The sequence below is a fragment of the Dermacentor andersoni genome, chromosome 1 (genome assembly GCF_023375885.2).
Source record: "Dermacentor andersoni chromosome 1, qqDerAnde1_hic_scaffold, whole genome shotgun sequence".
NCBI lineage: Eukaryota > Metazoa > Arthropoda > Arachnida > Ixodida > Ixodidae > Dermacentor > Dermacentor andersoni.
In genome coordinates, this window is record NC_092814.1 from 305457481 (window position 1) to 305475034 (window position 17554).

The window sequence follows — 17554 nt, forward strand, 5'->3', positions numbered from 1 at the left end:
TTATGCCTGTCGCATTCCCCGAACTCTTATTTGTTGCATGGAACAGCAGATGTACACGTTCTAGCTTGCAAATTTGGTATTCGTCTCGTGCTGTTTCGCCAAACTACTGTGTTACATGCTTATGGTGTACGAAGCCGTATCCGAAATTTCGCATGCGCTATATGTACGCGGTAGGTTATTCAGTGTGTTTTTGCGAGCGCTAAGACCGCAAAGCTTACGCCAACCTATTTTATTATACGTTAGATTAGCTTAAATATGGGCAGCGCATGCGTCCGCAGGCCAGTACGCTCCCGCTCACTCGCGAATACTCATCAAGGCAGATAGTTTGGCGAATTGGTTCGAAGTTATGGTGGAAGAGAGCGCAACTTAACTGACATGTACGGAAGAAAAGAAGACGAGCGCAGACTCACAAATGACACGAAGTACATAGACTGGCCGCATCTGTTTGCGCCGCTTTTCACAAATCACTTAATCGTACTCGCACATACTTAGAGTCACTCAGTGACGAGCGCGAAGGAAAACTACATTCTTGATATTTTACAGCCTCGGCGAGACCTGCCAGCACGTCTCTGGCCTTCTTCTCAGCGTTGCAGAACTGGCAGGAGATGACAAGGGAATGGAAGTCGCCTGCACAGGCCACAGATCCTAGAATGCACTGTAAGCTGCCACGGCGTGCCGTCCGGGTTAAACCGCTTCACCGCTGCCGTCCACAAACTTCTCCTCTCCACATTAACCTTCGCGCGCGGAAATGTGAAGAAATTACTATTTCCGTTTCCATAATAATAGCTCGTGCAGCCGAAAGCGACGCAGTTGGCCGGCATGTCACGCCGGAGCTGCGCAGTTTGCTTTCCAACCACGGAGACGGCGCTCACGAAGCGCCGCCCCGCGGCCGGTTTTGGCGCATGCGCAGTCGTACTTCTGCAAGTGGTCAATTTTGCACCGCATCAATGACTTCTGCATCGGTTGCAAGTCTTCTTCCCCTGAGCGCTTCCTTCAATGGTCCAAACATATGAAAATCGCTTGGAGCCAGGTCTGGACTGTATGGCGGGTGTTCCAGCAATTTGAATCCCGACTCCTTTATTGTTTCGGACGTCCGTTTGGCAGAATGTGGCCGAGCGTTATCTTGCTGCAGGATTACACCTTTAGCAGTTTTCCACGACGCTTGGATCTGATTGCAGGTTTCAGTTTAGTTCCCAACACATCACAATAGTTTTCACTGTTCACAATTTCGCCTCATGGGGTGAAATGAACGGCTACCACACCTTCCATCTCCCAGTATAGAGTTAGCATAATGTTACCAGCTTATGATTGACGTTTCAATTTCTTCTGGTTATGATCAGTGTTTCCAAAGCATGCTCACAGCCTTACTTTCCGGTTTGTAATGATTTACCCAAGTTTCATCTACAATAACAAGTTGCTGTAAAAATTCATCTCCCTCGCGACGATAATGGGCCAAACGCTTACGACAGATGTCCAAGCCTTCTGCCTTATGCTGCTCTGACAATTCTTTCGGGACCCACTTAGCACACACTTTCCGAAAATTTAACCTGTCGTGTAAGATGGAATACGCTGAACCATGGATGATATGTAAAGTATTGGCGATTTAGTCCACTGTGATTCGTCTGTTTTCCATCACCATGATCTCAACGACTTTCAAATCGTTCTCAGTCATTGACGTCGATGGCCTGCCCGATCTTTCCTCGTCATATAAAGTTCTTCCCTGTTTGAAACACTCTATCCATTCGCAGATCTTGCTTCGCGATAAACAACTGTCACCGTACTGCCCTTGCATTCGACGAATAATTTCCGCAGGTTTAACACCTCCGCAAACAAGAAGCGAATCGCTGCTCTAATTTCTTCCTTGGTGCAGATCGACAATGGAGCTGTCATGTTTAACGGTCTGCGACACTCTAACGACTAATGCGGGAATAAGAGTGACACGTTCTATAGAAGTGTTGCAGGCGACACTAATTCAGCGCTGGATACTAGCAGTGTGACGAAATCCTAGTGCGAGAAATTGCAAAATTCCGTTTACTTTATGACTTCCCCTCATATATATATATATATATATATATATATATATATATATATATATATATATATATATATATATATATATATATATATATATATATATATACTTTATTTCCTTGGACACGCAGTTTTTTTCTTTCAGATTGATGCCAAATGACGTATTCAAATACGAGCGAAAGCATCGCATTGACTTCGATGCTTTCTCTGGTAGTTGCTACCAGAAGCGCGCGCCCGCTCTCCAACAGAGAGAGCTCTTCCGTATGCTCGATCCGGCTTGACGTGGAAATAACACGGGGAGAGGCTATATCTCTCTAATGTTGCGTTTATATCACTTGAACGCGGCAGCGAGGTGTTTCTGTTACGCTGCAAAATAGGAACGTATAGTTCGAAGAGCTCGTAGATGCTTCTGATACGTTTGTTGCACGCACCTAGCTCGCGCCAAATTCGCAAAGTTCGCCTGATAAGTGATGCATTGCTGCAAGATTTACTTAGCCAGAATTTTTCGCAAGAAGTACAGTGGCCAGAAATAGTTACAGGCGATTTGATTTGAACAGTTTTCTTTTTGTTGTTGTTGAGGGTATTAAATTTTCCCAGCTGCCTGAATAAGGGGATGCTTGGCTCCTTGCGACCACTTAGTTGCTGGAATCTTCGTAAGCGAACTCCTTAGAGGAGTCGACTACATGAATGGGGTGAGCGGCAGCTTATCAAAGAAATAAAGAAACTGATGTTTCCAAGAAATAACTGAAGTATGCGGAAGAACGCATGCAGCAAATTTCATTGATATCCGCTGACCTTGAAAAATCGCCGGGGTTGCGATGCCGTCAATTAGGTGCGGGAATTACTCAAATATTCGAAACTTGCCGCAAGTCAAAAGTTCAAAGATGATAGCATGCTTTGCGCCCAGAGCAAGTCCTATTTCTCTAACTTCAAAGCAAAGAAAAAATATCCTGTTTGGTTGGTGATTTTGTTACAGCTCTGATATAACGGGAAGGCCAGTTAGAAAACGAAAGCGGAACTGATAAGTAGAGCATTTGACAGAAGCGCCACTGTACCGCGGGGCTGCGGCAGCAGCGGCGACAGGGGCGGGATCTGTTGGGTGCTAACTGACTTATCGTTTACGCGCGCTTTCGTATTGTCATTCTGCTGCGAAACTCGAAGCGCCGGAACGTTTGAAGTGACAGGTTATTTAGAGCATGAGCCGAGACGTGCACTCCAGAAGATCCCATGCTTATCACAGAGGTCTCACTCCTGTTGTAAGGTCTTCGAGCTATCGTCCACTCGCTCTGAGCTGCACCCTGGCGCGCGAAGGAACGACAGCGTTTTTTATCCCTGTATCTCAAGGACAACTTGTTTACGCGAGTGGTGTTGAAGGATTGCGGTGAGTTCAGATTCCTCCTTGTGTCACTCCTGCGCCTTTACTTGCCGTAACGTGCTACATGTGGCCAAGTGTACGCGATTGTGTCAGCTTGCTTCCTTCGCCTCTTAGCATACTACGTAACCGTCGCCAACTCTTTCCCTGTCCAGTACCTTGTAATTTATTACGACTTTCCTCACTTCAGGTTTCCATTAGTTGTAACTGGTCGCAGGTAGCTGTAGGGGAGCGGTAATGAGGTCAGTTGCGCGGTTTAAAGTGGCCCTGACCAAGGAGGCACGCAGCTAGCTTGTAGACGTCTACCTTCCAGCTTAATTTAGTTTAGGTCACAGCGAGTAGCCGTCATTAGTAACCTGTGCTCTAGATCTAGACCTCTACAAGCCAGCTGGTAGCTCAGCTAATGCTCCCTCCCTTTGCGGCTTGTAGCCACCTTGGGAAGCACTGCTGTAGCTGCGGTGTAGACATTCAATGTCTAGGCTTGTTTTAGCTTCGCAGGCGCTACAGTTAGCTCTACTTACCATGTTTACGATCCTGTAAGGTTGAATTCATATTTTACATGTCACTACAAACGCACAAGAAAGGCAACTGCAGTAAAATTTTCACTTTGATTGTGGTCAGTGTCTTTTTTGTGCCAAGTTAATTTCCAACAAGATGAGCTGTTGTCAAGCCCTTGATTTCATGCCACTAATATTGCACAAATACCAAACTGATAATCATTTAATAAAGTAATAAATACAGTGCAACAAAATGCTGAAATAGTTATTCCAACATTCACAAAGAAGCGTATTTGTGCTCTATGTATTGTTCTCCCTCACCTTGTAAACTGCTCCTTGTGAGCTGCAATACTACAGTTTTTGCCTAAGCTCGACCAAGTATAAGCACTTCTAGTCGTCAAATGGTGCCGGCACTAACCAACTTTAATGTGTACCAAAGTTGGTAATGAAACATTATTGGAGGTTTTCATACAATGTATGACATCTGCCACCATGAATGTGCTGTAGAGAAAGGGGGATTTCATTATGCCCCTTTATTTTTAAGAACTTGAGATACAGCTTAAATAAATTTAGCAGTTCAGTCTAAGCACACGCTGAGTGTACATAGTACATTGCAGTCCACTCATTTTGTTCAGCCATTCTCAACATTTGAGCACCATGCTTGTAAACAGTTCTACATTTTGAGAGTGTGAAAGGACCATCGTTTTCTGATAGTAGGGGGTCAGTATTACCCGAGATTACACCATACCATGCCTGTCGACTATAGAAATGCACTTAATAAGCATGTCTGTCTGAAATAGTGCAACAAATGTGGGATTCTGTTTCCCTTGTTCCACAGGCCATGAGTAGATTCCACTGTGTGTGCATCTTGTGTACCAGTGGACTTTCACTGGTACGAAAATACGTGGATCCATATGCAGAAGCCGCATATGACATTTCTACGACCGAATACAGCCAATAAATACCACTATCATTTCAGGTAAACTGTACTCTAAACAAATGGTGGCATGCAGTATTAATGGCAGATGAACATATTGAATGAACATTTTTTAGAGAGGGTATAATAGGGAGGCATTAAAACAGCCTGCATAAAGGCTGTTTCCTGTCTCTACATAAGACACAGCCTTGCACAATGGCTTACATATGCTTAAGGGAGCAGTAAACACTGCAGTTTATTTCATAAATACAAATGTGATTCAGTATGGCTACTATGCATGTGACTAAATAGAGTGAGTCCTTAGTAAGTGCAGCTTCTTTACAGAGAACTTAGAAATCTTAATTATCATTGCAACAAAAAAGGAAATTGTTTTAGTTAAAATGGTAATTGAAATGTTTATAATACAGGTAAAGGACCAATTACGTTTTTTGCGAGCATCACTAAATGTAGTAGACCTTATTTTATTTTCAAATAAAGGGGGGGGGGGGGCAAACAGTGCAGAGAAAGAACAGGCTAAGACTTGGACGGAATTGTAAGCTTAAAAGGCAGTAAAGGCACATTCACAATTCTCTCTTGAATATATCTATCCAGTAACCAATGTTATAAAAGACTTGGCTTAAATCATGGCTACGAAAACTATGCTATTGTCTCACACACACACACACACGCATGCACACACACGTACGTATACAAACACAAAAATAAACAAACAAATAAAACGGATTTGTGGTGCTTTAAAAAATTACCAATTAGAGTGGCATCTGAACTGTGTCTGGCCTAAGCTCATTGTGGGCCCTGGAACCATATTTTGATTAGGAGGCCCACCATTTACGCTAACCAGAAAGACTTGATTTGCACGCTGGAATACTTTGTTGCACTCTTCTGTGGACAACTGGGACTGCCACGGAGAAAGTTGATTGATGAGATCACAGCTACAAACTTCCTTCTTTGTGCCACCTCAGGGAAAGATGCAGCTGCTTACACAGGGATTGGCAGGCTCAGTGGTTTCTAGTATTCTGCACGACTTAGAACAAGACATCAACAGTGCAAAACAAATTGTGCATTGAAATTATTACTCTTTTAAAATCAGTTAATGCACCTAGAGAAATTCATTAAGAGTGTACCGACACAAGAACTTTGTGCCCCGGCTCTACATTTATGACATGCAGCCTCAATTCCTTGAGCAACACAAATAATTATTACTTCGCATTTTCTACAGCTAGTTTAAAATGTGCTCCAAGTGCAGCACTATTTTATCAGGAGACTATTCACAACACCGAAACCATAGTTGCAATTCATGTGGTGTCACAGATAACTCAAGCATGTAACAGTCGACTCAGTGCAATAGTTGACAGTGATATACACTAAATTCTTCGTTGTACTAACATCAGTTCAACGAATATTTCAGAATAACAAACCTTTCGAAAACCCCCGGTGGTTTTCTCATGCAATCTATGCAAAGATCTTTCAATTAAATGAATACTGAATAACGCAAATTGCAGTTAAACAAACTTGAGGCTCCTGGGGGACAGTAACACCAAGTGCAAACAGAAACTGCTGGCATAAATCCAGCCTTTCGTTCTCGTGCAAGTGCAAGCGGAACAGCACGATGAGGTGATCGACCCCGGGATGTGGACAGAGGTCTGTCACCAGTTATATGGTGACAGCAACACTTCGTTTGAAGAATATGGACAGTGACAGTGAGCTCATTACCTGTGCTGAACTGTGCTGTTTCCAATCTTCGTGCACTTTCTGTGCCAGCACATCTGCGTCAGCATCAGCCACTTCAATATTTTTCAGAATTCTTTAGCTTGTATCACCGGACAATATTGCTCTGTGACTAATGCGGGCTACCGTGTCTTCAAGAAGATCCCATGACTGTGGTATTGGCCTTCGCAGGCTTATATTCTGCTTTCTGTCATGCGCAGCAAAAATGACTGGAGGGGTCTGTTCCATCATCTCGCTTTCTGAAAAAGAAGTTCAAGCTAATTCTTCCTCATTGTTTATTGTTGCACAAAAGCTTGCACAGGCTGGCTTACATACTACATGCTGGGGGTAAATAGTGCATGCGCATTTGCCAACTGCCATTCCATGCATCTGCTCTAAAACATTTAGTTTTGCTGCATAGTAGCTTTAAGATGTGCGCAGGTTTATGACCATAGCTTGAAACGATTTAAAGCGCAAAGAATACTTCGCTTGATGCATTTATATTGCGAGGCTCAAATACGACTTATAAAAAAACATCCCCAGTCACATTTCTCTCACTATGATCATTATTCCCACCATGTGTATGGTTGTTATGCCTCTCAAATGCATGGTTGCCACATGCAGATTCATTGTTATGGGTAGCGCAAGAGATGGAGACGAAGAAAGGGAGAACAACAAACACTGCATTGCCACCTCGATGCTTCGAGTCAGTTGCAGTCCTAGTGGTTCTATAGATAGCTTGCATGTCACATCATGGACACAGCTTCTCACCATGCTGGTACTCCAACGTGGCAGCTAGGATGATGTCAGCCATCAGTGTATTGTATTCACTGCCAGAAATAGCCTGCTTCAATGTCATAGAGACCTGCTTAGAATGCTGACGGCATCTGTGCCAGAACCATGGCAAAACTGGCAGAACCATGACATGAGATGCCAACAGATGCAGCTTCTCACAGTTGTGGTGCTCCATCGTGGTGGCTAGGATGACATCAGTACAAGCTCATATAGATGCAAGCTTATTTATCTTCTCAAGCAAAGTGAAAGTGAAGCGTCTTCCTACCACTGCTGCACTTAGTGATACTGTATTGATTGTGCTTTTAGACAGTGGTGCAAATGGAAATTGCTAGAAGGGTCTGAAGGAGATAAAAGCATGCGGTAGCAGCAAGGTCACTCCCTACAGAAAGCTTCAAGACTTCACTCTCCTGAGTGGAGCCTTGAGCTCTTGCACTGATTTGACTGTTGGATTTCAAATCCCTTCTTACCTACTGCTTTTGAAGCCAACTATTTTTGATGGGTAAGAGTGTTTCATAGTGCAGCACCAAAGCTGCCCTGATACCATAGTGTGCTTTATGTTGAGAGCCATGGTTGCAGTATTTTGCATGTAGTATTTTGCATGAACCTGGCAACGTTTGACGTTAGAACGTTATCTAGTGAGGCGAGTCTAGCAGTGTTATTGGAGGAATTAGAGGGTAGTAAATGGGATATAATAGGGCTCAGTGAGGTTAGGAGGACAAAAGAAGCATATACAGTGCTAAAAAGCGGGCACGTCTTGTGCTACCGGGCCTTAGTGGAGAGACGAGAACTAGGGGTTGGATTCCTGATTAATAAGGATATAGCTGGTAACATACAGGGATTCTATAGCATTAACGAGAGGGTTGCCGGCCTTGTTGTGAAACTTAATAAGACGTACAAATTGACGGTCGTACAGGTCTACGCCCCTACATCCAGTCATGATGACCAGGAAGTCGAAAGCTTTGATGAAGACGGGGAATCAGCTATGGGTAAAGTCAAAACAAAATACACTATACTGATGGGCGACTTCAATGCCAGGGTAGGCAAGAAGCAGGCTGGAGACAAGTCAGTGGGGGAATATAGCATAGGGTCTAGGAATAGCAGGGGAGAGTTATTAGTAGAGTTTGCAGAACGGAATAATATGCGGATAAAGAATACCTTCTTCCGCAAGCGGGATAGCCGAAAGTGGACGTGGAGGAGCCCGAATGGCGAGACTAGGAATGAAATAGACTTCATACTCTGCGCAAACCCTGGCATCATACAAGATGTGGACGTGCTCGGCAAGGTGCGCTGCAGTGACCATAGGATTAAGAACTCGAATTAGCCTAGACTTGAGGAGGGAATGGAAGAAACTGGTACTTAAGAATCCGATCAATGAGTTAGCGGTAAGAGGGAAACTAGAGGAATTCCGGATCAAGCTACAGAACAGGTATTCGGCTTTAACTCAGGAAGAGGACCTTAGTGTTGAAGCAATGAACGACAATCTTATGGGCATTATTAAGGAGTGCGCAATAGAAGTCGGTGGTAACTCCGTTAGACAGGATACCAGTAAGCTATCGCAGGAGACGAAAGATCTGATCAAGAAACGCCAATGTATGAAAGCCTCTAACCCTACAGCTAGAATAGAACTGGCAGAACTTTCGAAGTTAATCAACAAGCGTAAGGCAGCTGACATAACGAAGTATAATATGGGTAGAATTGAACATGCTCGCAGGAACGGAGGCAGCCTAAAAGCAGTGAAGAAGAAGCTTCCTAGGAATAGACAAGAATCAGATGTATGCGTTAAGAGACAAAGCCGGCTATATCATTACTAATATGTATGAGGTAGTTCAAGTGGCTGAGGAGTTCTATAGAGATTGCTACAGTACCAGTAGCACCCACGATGATAATATTAGAGAGAATAGTCTAGAGGAATTTGAAATCCCACAAGTAATGCCGGAAGAAGTAAAGAACGCCTTGGGAGCTATGCAAAGGGGGAAGGCAGTGGGGGAGGATCAGGTAACAGCAGATGTGTTGAAGGATGGTGGGCACATTGTTCCAGAAAGACCGGCCACCCTATATACACAATGCCTTATAACCTCGAGCGTGCCGGAATCTTGGAAGAATGCCAACATAATCTTAATACATAAGAAAGGGGACGTCAAAGTTTTGAAAAATTATAGACCAATCAGCTTACTGTCCGTTGTCTACAAAGTATTTACTAAGGTAATCGCAAATAGAATCAGGAACACCTTAGACTTCTGTCAACCAAAGGACCAGGCAGGATTCCGTAAAGGCTACTCAACAATAGACCATAGTCACACTATCAATCAGGTGATAGAAAAATATGCAGAATATAACCAACCCTTATATATAGCTTTCATTGATTACGAAAAAGTGTTTGATTCAGTCGAAACCTCAGCAGTCATGGAGGCATTACGGAATCAGGGTGTAGACGAGCCATATGTCCACAGCCACTGTAGTCCTCCATAAAGAAAGCAACAAAATCCCAATAAAGAAAGGCATCAGGCAGGGAGATACGATCTCTCCAATGCTATTCACAACCTGTTTACAGGAGGTATTCAGAGACCTGGAGTGGGAAGAATTGGGGATAAAAGTTAATGGAGAATACCTTAGTAACTTGCGATTCGCTGATGATATTGCTTTACTTAGTAACTCGGGAGACCAATTGCAATGCATGCTCACTGACCTGGAGAGGCAAAGCAGAAGGGTGGGTCTGAAAATTAATCTGCAGAAAACTAAAGTAATGTTTAACAGTCTCGGAAGAGAACAGCAGTTTACGATAGGTAGCGAGGCACTGGAAGTGGTAAGGGAATACATCTATTTAGGACAGGTAGTGACCACAGATCCGGATCATGAGACTGAAATAATCAGAAGAATAAGAACGGGCTGGGGTGCGTTTGGCAGGCATTCTCAAATCATGAACAGCAGGTTGCCACTATCCCTCAAGAGAAAAGTATTTAACAGCTGTGTCTTACCAGTACTCGCGTATGGGGAAGAAACCTGAAGGCTTACGAAAAGGGTTCTGCTTAAATTGAGGACGACGCAACGAGCTATGGAAAGAAGAATGATGGGTGTAACATTAAGGGATAAGAAAAGAGCAGAATGGGTGAGGGAACAAACGCGGGTTAATGATATCTTAGTTGAAATCAAGAAAAAGAAATGGGCATGGGCAGGACATGTAATGAGGAGGGAAGATTACCGATGGTCATTAAGGGTTACGGACTGGATTCCAAGGGAAGGGAAGCGTAGCAGGGGGCGGCGGAAAGTTAGGTGGGCGGATGACATTAAGAAGCTTGCAGGGACAACGTGGCCACAATTAGTACATGACTGGGGTAGTTGAAGAAGTATGGGAGAGGCCTTTGCCCTGCAGTGGGCGTAACCACGCTGATGATGATGATGATGAAAGTATGAAGACATGCCCCAGTGAGATTTCACACAGCCATTTGTGCTGACATGAAGGTGTATGCAGGTTCTGCTTTTGAAGAAACTTGGTCATGGCATCTTCAATCCTGAGAGCACCCCATCTTGGCACCATTGCCTTCACAGCCACAGTTGTGGGCGGGGCGGTCGCAGCGGCATCTTACATTTGGCTCAAGCGCAAGGCTGCCGCCAGCAACTTTGTGCCCGTGGCTCGTTTGGTCAACATCACCATCTACCCTATCAAGTCCCTTGCTGGCATAGAGGTGCCATATGCTGACTGCACTGTGGCTGGGCCAGTCTACAAGGGGCTCAAGGACAGGTGATTATTCCATGCATTGAAGCTCTGTTGCTGAGCTGTTGCCGATCTGTTTTCGGTTGGCGGCTGTACTCGGCAAAAGCAACTTCAAGTGACACATGACACACTTCAGTGACATACAACCGGCAAACAAACATGCTGATCTTGGGTGATAACACCAGTCACCTTATTGTATATTAGTGATGACTCCAAGCCAGTGCATATAAATTTTTTTTTTTTTTGTGCTGGTGCCACATATTGACATGGCAAGTCGCTGATGAGCCATCAAAATCTGCAGGAGACCGTTGCTTGCCTATCGGAGCCATAATACACTTGCGTTTACTTTGGAAAGACCTGATAGTAAATTTTATTAAAGCCGATCTAAGTGCATGAGCTTATAGGGAATATTGGATACAACAAAAATATTTTTGTGTCGAATGTGACTTTGTTTTAACGAGGTTCGACAGTAACCTGCTTCATTTTGTTTATAAGTATTGTGAGGTCTCATAAATAGCATGTGGGCATGATTTTCAATGTGCACTGACAACAGTATCTTAATGTGTCGGTGTGTACATGGTAAAGTATGAACATCCATCTATTGTGGAGAAGTTTGAATGGTGGCGAGGTATGTAGATTAAAGTGCATGACATAGTGTTGCTTGGAAGTTGCCTGGCCTTGGAAGTACCCAGCTGCAAACTGAATCCTGTATCTTTCTCAGGGTCTTAGTCATTTGTTTAGTTGTGTGTGTGTAAACCTGTGTGTGTAGTTTGGGTATAGCTTTTCAATTTATTGCAAAAGCAGTTTCTTTTAGAGTGGTATTGCTCGATGCAGAAATTTTACAAGTGTAATCCAGCGGCTAAAAACATTTCAGTTGATGGTTGAACGGTGACATTATTTTGTGTATTCGTAGGTTCCTAAAAAATATTTTAATGGAACTACTCATTCATGGAGGAAGAAAGGGAAAGAGCCATTATAATAAATTATTTAGGGTACTCTGAGGTTTTCTGGTGCTTCTTCTAGCGTATTGAGGTCTAGGGTCCTTATTTCAAGGAAAGAAAAATGGAGAGTCGAAAATGTCATGTCAGTACTCCTTTGATGTCTTAATGTTTTCATACAAAGTTTGTTAAAAAAATATGAAGTGCAGCCTAGGTTTTCACTGTCTTGTATTTTTTGTCTTTGTGAATGTACTGCTTATGTGTTGCCTATTGCTTGCAGTGTTTAATTCTGTGCAATTTTTGTGCAAGCGCTGAAACAGCCAGGAGGCACAGCTTTTGTGTTTTGTGGAATGTGTATATTAGCACATGATGACCGCGTGAACTGTCCAGTGTGTGTTGCTCCATTGTCTACAGTGGACATTCACTGCCTGTTCAGATTCTGCCCGAGACTGAGAGCTTCTCGAGAGGGGATTTTTATGGCTGCTGAGCTGTCAGCTCATCCTGCACACATTTATAGGCCTTTGTTCATGGACGATAAGTTTGTTAAGCTGCTATTGCAATTTATACATGAAAAGGGTCTCCATGCTTTTATTTAAATACAGATCTATGCTGCAGGGTAGGCTGCTAGAGAAAGCATTAAAAGCATAATAAATAGGACAGAGTGGAATAATGTGCAGTGCAATAAATTTTGGTCATATTGGCATTATATTTTATATAGTCATATTGCCAATTCATTTTACATTACTTTGGTCTATTTATTTTTCTTTACTATACTATACATTTTTTATGGGTGCTTATTCTTAACTTATGTGCCTGAATACTGCTCTTTTCATTTACTGCTTGTGTACATCTTTCAGAAAAAATAATTACTCGTTTGTTATGATAATTTGGTTGTTAAGCAATTTGGCTAGAGTGTACCTTGAAAAGAAAGTGCAGCATTTTATTTGCACATATTCCTGTTTTCTGCTATTAGAGGTTTTCTTTACAAGTGTCTTACCAGAAACTGTGTTGGGGTGGGCATAATTAAACGGTTATTGTCTGAACTCATTTAAGTTGTAAACATGGTTGTATGCAAGTTACCGTGACTAAATTTTTTTGTGTTGCTCATCAGTAGTAGTTTAAGGCCAAGGTAACATACTCTTTTTTTGTTTTGACAATCTGTTTGACATCTGCTGCAAGCTGCGGCATTTGTCGAGGAAACAACACCATGCAGTGGTAAGCTGAATGTAGGAAGAGTTAACCACACCCACACTACTGTAAATGCCACTGTTTCTGTTCATTAAACAAGTCCTTCGTGACAGTGACTGAAAGATAAGTGCAGAGCGGTTGGGAAAAGTGGAGTAAGCGTTCCTTTTTATTTTAATAGGAGGTTTGATATTTGGGTGTATCAATGTTGCACATACATACCTGTTGTGGTGGGCAGCTTCTGTTGAATAGCGTTCTTGTAATAGAGAGACAGGGCCACATGTTTGAGCATTGTATGTCAGTAAAAGGATTATGGCCACTTTCCTCGTTAGTGTGGATATGACCTTAAAAAAAGAAAATTATGCAGTTTCATATGGGCCTCGAGTAAAACAACTCTGATGAGGCCAACAAGGCCAACAAGTTTGAAGGCAGATCCACTTGGAACAAATTCTCGGGATGACACCAGTTTTGAGATATTAATACCTGAACTTTGTGGAGAAATGCATTGGCATTGCAGTTAATTTTGTGCTTCAGTGCATAAAACATTTTGTTAAAGGGCCCTTGAAACTGTTTGGACAAATTTTGTAGATGTGTAGGGTACAGCTAATGTTAATCATTTGCACCACAATTTGTGTGAAGTGTCTCATATTAAGAGAGCTACAGACGATTACAAGTTATCCTCCTCCATAGCCACGCATTTTCTCAACTCTTTCTCCGAATGATCGGGGCTAAGCTCCGCCTTCACTGGGTCTGCATCATGATGGCATGTCATGTCGTCTACTTCCGTTTCTCTAGGAGCGCGCACGTGAAGCCTCTCCAAACTCTCCGCCAGCTGCTTCGCAGTCGACCCCAAGCGAGAGCTATCAAAGCAGCGTGTGTTGCGAGCATTCTGTCGCAGCGTCGAATGTGCCTGGTATTTCGGTAACCACAGGCGAGCTGGGTGTTTTGACAGAAGGGTAGAGGCATAAACTCAAGCTGATGAAGGAAATTTAGCGTAGACATACGTGAGCGGCCTGATCGGTCTGTACGGTCCAGCCAGATTTTGGCGCAGAGCTTAACCAGCCAAACAAAGAGCCAATATTGCTCGAACCAAGTGTAAAACATTTTAAACATTTACAAAAACAATGTGTTAATGATTACACTCCAGTGAAAAGTTTACACCAGCAGCAATGAAGAATACATTTTGTTACTGCTACAATGTTGTTTGGTTGAGCTCTGTGCCACCAGGTGGCTGCACTGTGCAGACCATTCACATTTACGCTTCTGCTCACCTCGTGAAACGGCACGGTCAAACGGCCAGGCCCTGTCCCCTTTCGCTTGCGTTTGCCCGAATACCATACTTGTGAAACTCTATTGTGGTAGTAATTCTCCGGTGTAAAGTGACGGACGCAAACGCGCAAATCCTGGCGCCGATCGGATAGCGACAGTCCGATGTGCTGCAGCCACTCCGCTCGTCTATGGCCTTGCAGAGGGACACGATGTCGCAGCTTGACATATTGCCAGTCGCTATGTTTGCAGCCCACAACGCAACAAAGGCGAATCGTGGTGCTTGCAAAAAGACTGGCCGGCACTGACCGCGGAGCTCTCGTCAAAACGGAGCACGTTGTAACACAAGGAGACAAAGCTTGCTGCGTGCTGGAAGTGCTCAAGTGTAGGGAGAAATTGTTCTTGTGCATTCCCTTTCTGTTACTTTATTTTTATAGAAACAAATTAACTAACATTTCAACTATTGCGAACAATATTTGCTCACCATAAAGTTGGAAAAATTATCCACGATGCGCTCTGGACAGCCATTCAGATAGCTCGCCCTACTAATGTCATTAGGGCAATTTACGTCAAATGATTAGGGGCAGCTTAAAATTTTGCTGAGCGATGTGCTGCGATCGGGAGCGATGTACATTTTTAAAACCTTATAATAAATTACACGCTTTACGTGGAGTACTTACATGCATCAATTGATGATCAGAAGGACCTACTCTAACGACTCAGTATGTTGGTACGAAATCGTCAAAGTCGTTTTGAGGGTCCCTTTAAGCAAGTGGAACAGTGCATTTTTACTGCAAGTTTGATGGTCCATATCTTGTAAATGGTGTCAGCCACACAATTCTTTTTCAAGTGCATATGCCACGCAGTCTCACCCACTAGAATTTGCAAGTTGTAAGATGAGCCATAAGGTAATTAGTTAACTTCATCAGTGATGTTCATTAATTAATCGATTATGCATTTCAATTTTTTTGCTAGTTGTGTCCGTGTCTTTGAGTAGGCCACCTCATGAACTAGAACTGTGCTATCTGCCACAGGCAACCTTTAAATATTTTTGAAAGTGTTTGCTGAAACACCCGGTATATATACGTGTGTGTGTATACACACACACTTGCACACCTTTCCTGGCCTATGCATGATCTGTGAGATGCCTTTCAAGGATAATGCTCCTGTATTATTTGAAGACTGTAATTGTAGTCTGTTGGTCACCTTGTTGGGGTCATCATATGAATCTGCATATATTTTCGTTTTCTCTAGAAAAGGACTTGAGGAGCAAATTAATAATATTCTGGCAGGTCGTTCGAATTATAGGGTGGGTGAGGCATTTGAGGACACTGCTTCGTGTGCTATGGACATTTAAGTTCTAAATCTGTCCATCTAGGCAATTCTTATTCATTGACCCCTCTGTTACATACCTAAATTTTTTCTAGCATAGCAGCCTCTAGTTTGACACAAGATATGAAGCCGCATGCAATCTTAGTTACTTTACATGCTGGCCGCAGCAATTTGAGTAATGCCACATTCTCAGCTGTGGAGAAATCTCCTGCTTTTTGGAGTGAGACAAGAGGTCATGCTCAATTGTCATCTGCTACAAGAGAAACAAGCACTGCATGTGATACAATGTCATTCAGGCTGTTTAGTTTCTCCAGCAGGTGGAGGCCATCATAAGTGAGAGCCCTGAAAAGCCATTGATGTTCTTGGCAGACCAGCTTCATGTGGCGAAGTCATCAGTCCGGTCTTGTGTGCATGCAGTCATTAGGGGTCGCTCCTAAGTAGTGGATTTTATTCCTCCCACATCGCCTGCACAGCCCAAGAGTGGCTGGCTATGAACTGCTATGGCCGTATCACCCTCACTGTGGCATCTTAGTTCCTAATAATTTAGACCTACTATGCTGCTTTATGTGGGGGAGGGCATCACTGAGAGGGCATCCAATAAACAGCCATGCAGTTTTAAAAGCTGGCTAAAGGCTGCTATTGTGGAAGCGCTGGCCAACATGAAAACGCAGCACTTGATCCAAGCATGCAGTCCTTATTAGAGCCAAAGTCAGTCACTTATTGAGGCTGAAGACGATTTTATTGAGCAGTCTTAGGAAACAGCAGTGAAAGAACCAATGTAAACAATGTAACAAATACATCTTTTTACAGTTTTATATAGTATATACACTAATACAGTTTTAACCGGGAGGATACACGGTCTGAAGTCACAAAAAAATTCAACGCTCAACTGTAGTTGATATCTACGTAACGTGAAGTGTTGCGAGAATCGTTGCAGCATGAGATGCCAACGCACGCCAAGCTCGTGGGACCTAAGTTGCGTGTTGTCGTTTTCGTGCTTCAGCCGGCTTATGTTTGCACTCCTCAAATTCAGTCTGGGTCACCAGCTTCTTTGAGCGGGGCATTTTGGCGGGAAGTTTTAACATGCCCACCCAGTGCAAATCTTTGGGGTAGGTGATGTTGGCTTGCGTGGAGCTTGTGGGCCCAACCAACCCGAGACGCAAGCTGTCGTTTTCCTGTAGTGCTTTAAAACGGCGACGGAAAGATTGAAATGAGATTGAGCTGGGGGGCTCCTACGATGCTGGTGCCTACGATGCGAATATGGTGCCTACGCTGTTGCTAGAGCAAAACATGATGCTCACTTTGTGCTGCCTGCAGCTTAGAATGGTGGCGAGTTTTGGTTATCGCCTATTAAGTGTGTGCAGTGCACTTTCCAATGGCACTACGCCCCACATGCTGTGAACAGATAGGTGACGATGCTTATTGCTATACGGTTAGCAGTGATAGCTGTGACTGTGGTGTGGAACCATCCGCCGGTTTTGCTGGTACCGGAAGAGGAAACTGAGTGCGTGCCAGCATTTTTATGCTTGACTGGTGGGTGAGTATAATGGGAAAGCTGTTGCGGCAGGCGGCTACTGTTGCTGATCGGGCGTGCCTTGCGCCTTTTCTTGTTTACAGGGGATTTAGCTGCCTGAAAACATATCGTACGATTTCAGTGTGTGGGTGTACTGAAAGTTGGTACCGGAGGATCACGTTTTCCGGGAATGTATGAACTGGTAAAAATGAGCATAGCTGTATTGGGTCGCTTTTGTGTTATCAGTCGCGAACGTTGGCACCAAGAAA

General features: G+C 43.6%; 1 protein-coding gene across 2 annotated transcripts in view; it reads left to right on the plus strand.

Annotated features, from left to right (window-relative positions):
• The window catches only part of LOC126547717 (mitochondrial amidoxime reducing component 2-like), a 73232-nt gene that overhangs the window by 26754 nt on the left and 28924 nt on the right, over window positions 1–17554 (plus strand). Inside the window, exons 1-2 of one of the 2 annotated variants that reach the window (XM_050195676.3) lie at window positions 3105–3412; window positions 10809–11078. In XM_050195676.3, coding sequence (XP_050051633.2) covers window positions 10834–11078 — 245 coding nt within the window. In that variant the 5' untranslated portion in view covers window positions 3105–3412; window positions 10809–10833. Of the gene's footprint in view, window positions 1–3104; window positions 3413–10808; window positions 11079–17554 lie in introns of those variants that run through there. The other variant, XM_072285188.1, reaches the window with a different exon arrangement.